The sequence below is a fragment of the Eurytemora carolleeae genome, unplaced genomic scaffold (genome assembly GCF_000591075.1).
Source record: "Eurytemora carolleeae unplaced genomic scaffold, Eaff_2.0 scaffold1071, whole genome shotgun sequence".
In the NCBI taxonomy this organism is placed as follows: Eukaryota; Metazoa; Arthropoda; class Copepoda; order Calanoida; family Temoridae; genus Eurytemora; species Eurytemora carolleeae.
The window spans coordinates 1-12,392 of NW_019397356.1; the positions used below are offsets into that span (position 1 = coordinate 1).

The window sequence follows — 12,392 nt, forward strand, 5'->3', positions numbered from 1 at the left end:
TTATTATTATTATTATTATTATTATTATTATCATCATCATTATTATTATTATTATTATTATTATTACCTGAAGGAACCATAATAGTGGGCGAATTCTCTCCACTAAGAGTCGGACGGGGCGAATGTTCCCTGCCATGCGTAGAATAGGGTGAATATGGTCTGGATAAATGGTTTACATACAGGGGCGATACTGGTGATCTAGGATCGTCTAATTCAGGTTCTAGAAAAAATAGATTTGTGTTTTTCAAAACATGAATTTTTCAAACAAATGTTTCACATATATTATCGAAAAAAATTCTTCCGAATTGATGTCTGGAAAACTCCGAGGTCGAATTTTATAAATAGAGAGAAGAATTGGAACTAGGAAACGCAAGTTGAACTACTATGCTAGATTCTTAACAACACTAGTTCAAATTGTCTCAAATTATGATTTTAAACATTAAATTAATTCAGAACAATATCAAAAATGGGTTAAGTGTCATCTTACTATTCCATAATTTAATGAGTCAAACTGCAGTTGAGTCTTTGCTGGGCCACAAACTATGATTTTTAATACCTGTATTTTTCCACTAGATGGTGAAAACCTTTGATATTTCATACTTGGATTCTTAATCATCTCACAGAATTCATAGTTGGAAATATCTATCGTCTACGACAGTGGATTGCAAAAATATAGAGATTAGAAAATCATAGTTTGAGACAAAGACTCAATTCCTTTTCGCTTTTTTCTTCCTCCAATATTTTTTTCTTTTGGAAATTTGTCCCTACATCTGTAAACAAAATTACCGATTTAAATACTGCTTTAATCTAAAGCCAGATGATTTAATTTATTTTAATTTAATTATATTTTGTTTAATGACTTTCTGTTACGTAAGAGTACCATCAGCGATTCAGAAATCCAGTTTTAATTGCGTTATTTTTTCTTCAGAAACCCACGCCATTAAATTCTCAACGTTGAGAGATATATATATGTTATTCTTTAAAATAAGAATCAATCAAATTTTTTTTTTTAAATAAAAGTTTTACCTAGAGTTTCAGTGACTACGGCGCCGCTGTTTCCTTGAAGAACGACCCTGCTCCTTGTCGTTCGCCGACTTTCCTCTCCGGACGGCTGCCGAATTCCACCGGACGAATTTCTTACACCACCGGACGAATGGCGGACACCGCCGACTGTTGTTTCGTCATTTCGCTGCCGCCGTTTACGACGAGGGGAAGATTTTTCACAAAAATTTTGATCTAAAAAAATTGTAATAAAAAATAAAACATTTTAATCAGCAGTTTCTAAAGTTCTCTAAACTCTTTTATCATATATAAAATCCCTAAAACTTTTTTGATATATATATATATAATTGATAAATAAGAAGTAAAAATAAACCTGTTTTATTAAAATAAAGTCTCGGATATATATAGATATATTTTGTTTTGTCTGTTAGTTATAAATTCAGTTTGTAAGTATACAATATACGTCAAAGCGGCTGAACTGACCCAGCTAAAAAGTTTTTTTTGGCAAATTATTTACCCAAGGGAAGTTTTTGAATGCTACAATTAAAAGTTAAAATACTTTCTAATAAAAGGTCCCGAGTCGCCGTAAAATTGCTATAAGTATTTAAATTTTCTGTCACAAGAAATATTTTTTTCAAAAATATTGATTATAAAAATATTAAACATTCTTTAACTTACAACAATTTAATTTGGAAGAATACATACAAGCTAGCCATTGAAATCGGCTTTATTTAATGAGTTCTTAACGTAATTATAATTGACATTGTGATAAAATAATTTGAAAAAGGCAGTTTTATTTTGATTTTTGAATAGTAAAATATTTTGCATAAAAAGTTATTTATTATCGATCATAATTTTTAAGTTTATTTCAAGTGACCCTCCATGCAAATATAACACGTCCTGATTCACAACGGTACCCTTAAAAACTTTGTCTGCTCAAGTATGAAATAATAAATCAATGTTTATAATTTTGAAAACTGATCATTGTTAATTGTGACTTGCACATTTTTACTGCAGCTAGAAAAAGGTATAGGAATTATCAGAACTAAACACTTTAAAACCTAGAAAATTGACAATAGCACATTTTTTATTATATATATATATATATATATACAGTTTCAAGGGTACCATTGTGAATTGGGTATTGTCATCTTTGCATGGAGGGTCACTTAAAATTAAAAAGTCCATAGATGATAATTAACAATTTCTTCATTGTTAACACTCGGATTAGGATTTAAAATGCCATTTGTGAATAGATGAGTGCTGAAACTCAATAAATTGTCATATAAAACCCTGTTTACAACACTTTAACAAGGCATAAAACCTCAAATTGCGTAAATAAATTCATTTAGGATGGGTTACCGAAGTTTTGCAATTTATTGTCGAATTTGCAAAGACTTTGAAATTCTCTGTCGTATCCTGAATTCCCAATTATCCACCCTATCCCGATTGGACTATTAAGAAAAAATTAGACCTTAAAATGGACTATTAAGAAAATTAGACCTTAAAATAAAATTAGACCTTAAAATGGACTATTAAGAAAATTAGACCTTAAAATTTTCAAAAATAGTTATTTTTACTTTTAACAAATATTACCATATGACACATGTTATCATATCCATTTTTTTAGGGCTTTCCAAATATTTAGCTTAATAATTAAAAAAGTTATTAATCATTTCTGATTTTTTTGAAACACTGACCCTTCCTTTGACCGTCCTCCACTATACCTTTTGCGTCAAAAAAATTTTTTTTTAGCAAAACTTGTTTTCAACTATTTTTTTTTAAAAGTGTTCTAATGTAAGCCGTTTTTAAGTTATTTAGAAGAAACCACAGGGGGTTGGAAAACATCCCCCCCCTCACCCAATCGTGGTTAAGAATAAATAATTTTTTCGGTTTTTTAGTTTAAAATGTGATAGTTATGTATTAATAGAAATATCATAAAAATAAATCATTAAAAAAGAATAAATGGTTGTCAACTATATTTACATTAAAGAGGACAACTACGATTCAAAACAGATTTTTCAGCAGTTTTTGGTTTTTGTTTTTAGAACCTGCATTTACTTCAAGCTATTAATTGTTGTTGTCAAGAATATGGATTTCTTAGTTCTCATCTGAATATTTAAAATATTTATAAAATATTTTAAAGCACTAATGTGAATCGTTAAACCTTTGACAAGACTACTTTAACAATTTGTGTCATTAACTCGGTGAGTCTTGTCATTTGCTGTCATAAAATAATATTTAATATAAAATTTTACGAAAATTCATAATTACAAGTCGATTAAAAAAAGGAATTTTTTGTCCCTGATTTAAGAATTAAAAAAGGAAAAATGATAAAAAAGTAAATTCTCAGATTTTGTAGAATTTTTTTTTAAGAAAAGCTTTAGTTTTTTCAGTTTCCATATCTCATTTTTTATGGTTTTATATAGATTAACATTCTGCCACCCTCCGCAACAAAAAAATTATTATTTGTTTTTTACCTGTTGTAAGGTCGCGAAGCACTGATGAATCTGACATTTTTTTCCTTGGTAACTTTTTGACAATTGTCCGTTCTCTTCTTAATTTGCTCTGAGCAGAGCAGATTTGCTCTGGGAGCACAATACGGAGCAAATCATCTGTATGGATATGCTCATCCCAACTATGATCTGAGGGATGAAAGGCTGGATGGATGAGAGAGGATGAGTTCTCATCCCCAGGTCTAGTTAGTATCTGAGAGAGAACCATGAGTATTCTCTGGACTACTGAAACACTACTGAGTCATTTCTCCGGGTATACTTAGATACACACAGACACAGTTCATATACTCACACACAGATATGCCGGCTCACGCCGCAATACAGCTCATTCAGAAGTAGATAGATAAATAGATAAACATGCGTAACATATATTCATACACAGATATGTCACTTAAGAGGTTTTAAACAAAAAAAAATATTTTTTAACCTAAAACCATAAATCATTGGTTACTTAAAGTAGTCTTTTTGTGATAACATTTTTTAATATCAAAATTTTGTCCTTTGACATTCTCTGGAGTAGGCTACATTTTTTGTTATCATCTCACTCATTATAATCCTCTTTTATCCATCTGTTTTTCTTTGCAGTCTTTTGCAGTAATTCAAGCTATTTCACTTATTGCTGTGTTTCCGCAGTAGTCCTTCTAGTTCCTGTGTAGTCTCGTGTCGTCTTCTATGTTACTGTTCAGTCTTTGTATTCCTTAAACTTTGATGTAGTCCCTTTCATTTGTCTAAGTTTTCCTCGATTTTTATCTAGAGTCTTTGAGTATTTTAGTCTTCTGTTTGTCCTTTGTAGTCTTCTGTTTTTCCTTTTTAGTCTTCTGTTTGTCCTTTGTAGTCTTCTGTTTGTCCTTTGTAGTCTTCTGTTTGTCCTTTGATGTCTTCTGTTTGTCCTTTGTAGTCTTCTGTATGTCCTTTGTAGTTTTCTGTATGTCCTTTGTAGTTTTCTGTTTGTCCTTTGTAGTCTTCTGTTCGTCCTTTGTAGTCTTCTGTATGTCCTTTGTAGCATACTGCATGTCCTGTTGTGTTCTGTGTGTCATTGGCAGTCTTCTATCTGTCCTTTGTAGCATACTGTATGTCCTGTTGTGTTCTGTTTGTCCTTTGTAGTCTTCTGTATGTCCTTTGTAGCATACTGTATGTCCTGTTGTGTTCTGTTTGTCCTTTGTAGTCTTCTGTATGTCCTTTGTAGCATACTGTATGTCCTGCCTTTGTAGTCTTCTGTATGTCCTTTGTAGCATACTGTATGTCCTGTTGTGTTCTGTGTGTCCGTTGTAATCTTCTGTCTGTCCTTTGTATTTCCTTTGTAAGCTTAGTAAGCTTCTGTATATCCTTGTATCCTTTTTAGTTTTCTACTAAAATACTATTCTCTTTTCTCTGAAAACAGTAAAAAGTCACCAAAAAAATTAGATAAAGTTTTAAATGTTGTCTCCTTTTTGCATTTTCAATTATCAAGAATTTTAACCTTAATTCTGTTTATCCTAACCAAAAAGATATTCAACTTACATATTTTTGAAAGTGTTTTAATGTCGTCATTCAATTCTTATGTTAATTGAAGCTCCCTGTATAAATAAGTTAGAAATTGAGTTGTAAGATAAAGGGGGGAGGGTCAAATAATATGTGGGAGGGTGGGGTTTGGATGGAGGGGGGTGTATATTCATATAGTGGGAGGTCTAGTTTTATAATACAATAAATTTTATGGAACTTTAATCTTGAAAAGTGAATGAATGAAGTATGAATAATGTAAGAATGAATGAATTGATCGAATGAATGTATTGGATGAAAGATGATGGGTGGGCGTTAAACGGGTGTTAAATACTATAAATGTCGTCTTAGTTCATAAATCGAGAGATATATCGATAGATAGATCGATAGATAGATCGATAGAACGATCGATAGATAGATCGATAGATAGATCGATAGATAGATCGATAGATAGATCGATAGATAGATCGATAGATAGATCGATAGATAGATCGATAGATAGATCGATAGATAGATCGATAGATAGATCGATAGATAGATCGATAGATAAATCGATAGATAGATCGATAGATAGATCGATAGATAGATCGATAGATAGATCGATAGATAGATCGATAGATAGATCGATAGATAGATTGATCGATAGATAGATCGATTGATTAAGAGATAGATAGGTAGATCGATCGATCGATAGATAGATAGATAGACAGCTATGAAGATAGAAAAGTATGCGGGTAGATTATCTGGATAGGATAGGTTAGGCTTCAATGCAAACAATTCTAATTTTAAATATTTCAAATATTTCAACAGTGCAGCCAAGTGCATAAACTTAAATTCCTCAGAAAACTGGAACAACCTAAAAAATTACGGTGGTAAATATTACAGAGGATGTTCACGGATTTGGAATGTAATTGAAGGATTCTAAGAAAATGGAATAAAATAAAATAAATAGCATTAAAAAACAGAGAATTTGGTTCCATTTACTTTTATTAATTGTTTTTATGATAAAAATTACAGATTACACATTTATTGATTTCATTAGTATTAATCTTAAATTAAAGTATAATTTTTTAAATACTTTTTTAAAATAGGGTTAGCAATTTCAATGTTAATTATACTTATTAATTAGGAACAAAGGAATTGAGTCTTTGATACAAACTCAAATTTTCTCATCTTTATACTTCTGTAACCCAATGTACTAGACGAAAGATATTTCAAACTATGAATTCTGTTAGATCAAATAATCTAAGCTTAAACTATCAAAGTTATACACCATCGTCCATCAGGTTGCAAAGATATTGGGTTAGGAAAATTTGAGTGTGGGGCCAAGACACAGTTCCTTTTAATATCTTTTATTGAATCACCTAGTTTTTTTCTTTTTATCATCTTTCTACTTTTAATAATACTCAATGTTCTTACATAAACATATCAAATTTATTTCTGAGTTGTAATATCTATTTCCTTCAATATGTATTGGTAGGCTTTTCTTTATTGCATTTTTGCCCCTTTTCTCTTTCTTACTGGGGAGAATGAATATTGGAATGTTGTCGATATTAGGTCAGGTTTCTATACTTTTCTTTTAATCAAATACCTTCTCTTTTCATAAAAAATAGTATTCAATTTATATAATATATCAACAAAACTAGATTTTACACATAAGATCTGAACTTTGGCATTGAACCAACACAGCTTTCAAAGCACTAATTTGTACGTATCTTCTAATCCGTATGTATCTTCTAATCTGTATGTATCTTCTAACCCGTATGTATCTTCTAATCCGTATGTATATTCTAATCCGTATGTATCTTCTAATCAGTATGTATCTTCTAATCCGTATGTATCTTTTAATCCGTATGTATCTTCTAATCCGTATGTATCTTCTAATCCGTATGTATCTTTTAATCCGTATGTATCTTCTAATCCGTATGTATCTTTTAATCCGTATGTATCTTCTAATCCGTATGTATCTTCTAATCCGTACGTATCTTCGCTTTCTGAAAAATTGAGATCAGAAGTACATAAAATGAGAGATCCCGAAAAAAAAAATTTTGTGTTTCAAGAATAAATCCATTAATCGCTTCAAATTGAAAGTTTCTGATTTTTCAATTAATGAAAAAAAGTAAAAAAAAAAAGATTTAAGTACAAAGATACGAATTATTGAATTAATAATGCATTCTGAATGTTTTCTATATGTTTGGAACTATTTTATCTATATGAATGTATTCTATATGTTTGGAACTAGTTTAAATGTATTCTATATTTTTGGAACTAGTTTATCTATATAAATGTATTCTATATGTTTGGAACTAGTTTATCTATATTAATGTATTCTATATGTTTGGAACTATAGTTTATCTATATAAATGTATTCTATATGTTTGGAACTAGTTTATCTATCTTCTATATGAATGTATTCTATATGTTTGGAGCTAGTTTATCTATATAAATGTATTCTATATGTTTGGAACTAGTTTATCTATATAAATGTATTCTGTATGTTTGGAACTAGTTTATCTATATGAATGTATTACGTCTAGTATGAAAACAGAATGATAAATGAAACAAGCTGAATATTAAACACAGGCATACATTCAATATCTCTCCTTCCAGATATTATTTAGTATTTATTGAGTAAACTAAACTAATTATCTAGATAATTATAATTAAAACACAATAGTTGCCATGCTCCAAAAATTTCTTGATTCTGCAGAAAAGATATAATATTGTTTAATTAAATATTAGATTGACTGTATACGTACTTTAACATAGTGGGGAAGGATGGATTCACAACTATTTCCACAAAAGCTAGTTAGGAATGCATGAGATCATTTTCTTTTTGAATTTTAATCATTTTCTTCTCTGTAAAGTGACTTGCGCATTTCTGTTACAGACAGTAAATTATCAGTATGAAACACTTTGTAAGCTTTGAAAATGACGCATTTTCGAGATGATTTAAAGCAAATAGATTGTTAAGTACAATAGATGGCAACGTAGAATTTGTACACTCTCAGTACAGTTGTATTCTGTCGTCACAAGTGTCAATTTATAAGTTTTTGTGTCCGACAAAATTATCAATAATAGTGATCATTTTAGAATAAAGTGCTTTTCTTACAGTAAAATAAGTGCAATTTTATGTATTTTTTTAGTTTCTGTTTTTATTTAATCATAGAAAACATGTCAACCAATCTGAGACAAATTCGTTTTCTTTGTTATATTTGACACTTGTGACGTTGTGTATAATTTTTTCATTTCTCTGTTGCCACCTATTGTACTTGATAATCTATTTCTCTGTTGCCACCTATTGTACTTGATAATCTATTTCTCTGTTGCCACCTATTGTACTTGATAATCTATTTGGTTTAAAGGATATCGTTGTAATAGTTCGGGCATTTTATAGGAGGTCACTTGAAATTACAACTAATTTTAAGTGGCCCTCCATGCAAACATGACAATGCCCGAAGTATGAACTAGATATGAATGGTTATGTTTTTTGAAATTGTTTATTTTATTTCTGTGTGATGGTGACTGGTGCATTTATTGTTTACTAGAGGAAAAAACTCACAGAAATAATCCCATTTCAAGTCATGAAAACGACGGTAATCTTTAGCACCCGGAAATGTATCTGAGAATTTCTGGAAATTTTAAGAAAGGCCGAGTGTAGGGGAACAGTTTTTATGTATCTCCTTCTGATCTGAGGACCCGAACCTTCTATATATATATAAATACGTATATATATGCTAGCTAACGTTGCCCAGGTTACTCATAGTTCTCCCGCTCCCGTAAATTACGAGTTTAGCAATTTTTCCCGATAAAACTGACTCAAGTTAGAATCTCAAAACCAAACTTAGAACATTTCCGGTGGGCCTCCCGAGTTCCTCAATCAAAATTTGAGGCAAATTGGTTCAGGGATTCCTAAGTTAGATCGAACAAACAAACAGACAAACAAACAAAGATTACAACGTTATAGATGATAGTAATCCCGGTTTTGTTTGTTTGTATGTATGTCCGATCTCAACTACTACCGATCCTAAGGCAAAGCTGGGTTCCCAAGCTGGCAATCCTATATTTTCTTTAAATGAAATGAGTTATGTACAAGTTCGGTGGTGGAAGCAAAAAACATTATTATCTTAAAAACTTTTTTTGGCTTTTCCATAATTGATAACCCGTTGCCAAAGCTTAGACATTAATCATATTTACCGAGATATGTACGTCATCTTTATGGATAAATATATTTACCCCCCCCCCCCTCACCACCACCACCACCGCCACCACCACCATCACAACCACCTCAGTTATCAAACCCCTTTCAAGATTAACCCTTTAAGACGGTCAAGAAGCCGACGCTTCTGTTCTTTTGCTTTAAAATTAAAAACGATTTTTGAAAAAAATCGAACTTTCCTAGGGCAAAAATATGATAAAACTTGATGTAGTCTTATTTTCGTATTAATTTGGTATAAACAATTATCATTCAAGATGGAATATTCCATCTGGAATTAATCCTGAAACTACAATAATTTAGTTTAGGGAAACCTACAAGATCAATCAATGAAGACTGAGTTTATCGATTTGGAGAATTAATATTTCCAATTTTCCAATTTTTAATTTAATCAAATTGCTTAAATTCAGTAATTCAACCCTAAGCGGTATCTAAATATAAACTTTGCTTGTCTGACTGGGTGTTTGTTTGTTTGTATTCAATAAACGTCAAAACGGCTGAACCGATCCGGCCCAAATTTATTTTTATTGTTTTACAATGCATACATTGTGAACATGTTCACAATTGAAATAGAAGATAGGCACAAAGCGTCCTGAAAGCCTAGTTAATTAAAATTTAGTACAACTTTATTTATACTTATTTGGTTTAAAAAGAAATTTAATATTAATTTTAATACTTTGACTAATACTTTTAATATTTTTTTTATTATTGGTTAATAATTCTTTATGCCATTATTTGTATTTATCTGTGTCAAATTTACCGCAAATTTAATTATCAAAATATGTTTCTTCGTAAATAAAAAGTTCTGGGGTTCAGTGTATAATTATGTTCAAAATTGGGACACCCTGTAGTGCTCTGATAAACATGTTGATGTTATCCTCCAATGTATTATAATCAGGACACCCTGTTTTATCCTCTAATGTATTATGATCGGGACACCCTGTAGTCCTCTGATGTATTATGATCGGGACACCCTGTAGTCCTCTGATGTATTATGATCGGGACACCCTGTAGTCCTCTAAAGTATAATAATCAGGACACCCTGTTATCCTCTAATGTATTATGATCGGGACACCCTGTAGTCCTCAAAAGTATAATAATCAGGACACCCTGTTATCCTTTAATGAATTATGATTGGGACACCCTGTAGTCCTCTAATGTATTATGATTGGGACATCCTGTTATCCTCTAATATATTATGATTGGGACACCCTGTAGTCCTCTAATGTATTATGATTGGGACACCCTGTAGTCCTCTAATGTTTTATGATCGGGACACCTTGTTGTCCTCTAACGTACTATGATTGGGACACCCTGTAGTCCTCTAATGTTTTATGATCGGGACACCCTGTAGTCCTCTAATCTACTATGATTGGGACACCCTGTAGTCCTCTAATGTACTGTGAAAGCTAATTTATCAAATGTTTGTTTGATATAGAATAGAATAGACAGCATGGATTCAAGTTTCACTAAAAACATCCAAAACTTATGATCTACATTTTACAATCTACAATACAAAACCTAAATTCTACAATATGAAAATCTACATTCTACAATATACATTTACAGTCTACCAAATCAATCTACAGTCACCAATCCATAATTTACAGTCTAATGTCTAAAGTACTCAATCTACGTCTAATATCTAAAATCTACAATCTACAGTCTAATATCTAAAATCTACAATCTACAGTCTAATATCTAAAATCTAAAATCTACAGTCTAATATCTAAAATATACAGTTTAATATCAACAATTTTCAATCTACATTCTAAAGTCTATAATCTACAATAATTCTACAATTTCTATACATTTACATTCTATAGTCTATTGTTTATGCAATCTGGAGAATACAAATTTACAAAACTAGAAATTCAAGGCGCTTCGCGCCCTTCTTTCTAGCCTTAGAGGGCGCTTCGCGCCCATCTTCTAAATTAGTTGAGAACATGTTCTCTTTATGTACATCGTAAAACAAAACAAAAATAATTCGCGGATTTTTACAAAAAATTTCGCGGATTTTCAAAATGTTTAAAAATTTAATGACGATCGAATTTTGATAGAGACAAATATTTGAAATTTTGATTTTTCATAAACCTTCCCTGGGGTCCCTAGATGTCCCACAAAAAATTTGGGCCCGATCGGTTCAGCCGTTTTGACGTTTATTGGATACAAACAAACAAACAAACAGACAAACAGACAAGCCAAATTTATATATAGATACAATCTGCAGTCTTATATACACAACCTACAATATCTACAATCTAATCTATAAATTCTACAGTATGTCATACATTCTACAATCTAATCTATAAATTCTTCAATATGTCATATATTCTACAATCTAATCTATAAATTCTACAGTATGTCATATATTCTACAATCTATGTATATTAAAAATTAGAATTTACATAAATTAAGGAATTAACAGTTCTGAGCTGAAAACTTTAGAATGGTGGATATCAGGATTAAGGCTTAAACCACTCTTTTTCTTAATATCCAGTTTAAATATTGCTTGTTCTCCACATGAATTTAAACTCCAGAGAAGCAACATTATCTTCNTTAAGCGAAGCATTGTTAATGAAAGAGAAAAGGAATAAATTGATTGGTAAAGAATAGTATAGTATTGCTTTGTAATAACAATTATTCTTTACAAAGAAAACATCATTTTGGTTTCCTATTTCAGTTTATAACTCAACAGCACACTTCAGCTGTATTTCGTGCTCTTGTTTATCATGAAAAATAATAAAAACTAAGTATAAACAAACTATGCAAATAAAATGCAAATTGAAAGTTCGCATGTTTACTAAATAATTCATGAAAATAATTTGTAAAAATAGCCGTGAGACAGCAAATTTTATAACATCTTCACTTTTCTGGGTTTTGTTTGTTGGCAACACAGCCATCTCTATGCAATCTGTTTATGTAACATTTTTAAGGGAGTGTTCGAAGAAAAAGTTTGAGTGTTTTTTTTAAATTTCTAAATTCTACTAGCATGGATTTCTTCTTAAACATATTTCAACCATTTTATTATAATTTAGAATGTTTATAATAAAGTTTATACAATTTATGTTAACCTTTACTTCACAAATATATCAACCTTTGAAATACTGTGTGAGTGACCTTGAACGAATTGAGTGGAGGGGGTGAAGGGGGGAGGGGGGGCTTTCTAGAAATGTGAT

General features: G+C 30.7%; 1 protein-coding gene across 1 annotated transcript; it reads right to left on the reverse strand.

Annotated features, from left to right (window-relative positions):
* Nucleotides 1-67: 67 nt before the first annotated feature.
* LOC111713702 (uncharacterized) lies at nucleotides 68-4,714 on the reverse strand (the record flags this gene model as incomplete). The annotated part of the gene is made up of 3 exons (XM_023488636.1): nucleotides 3,483-4,714; nucleotides 1,027-1,236; nucleotides 68-220 (listed from the first exon to the last, which is right to left on the reverse strand). Coding segments are annotated over exons 1-3 (607 nt in total), but the record flags the coding sequence as incomplete, so codon positions are not given.
* Between the last annotated feature and the right edge of the window lie 7,678 nt (nucleotides 4,715-12,392).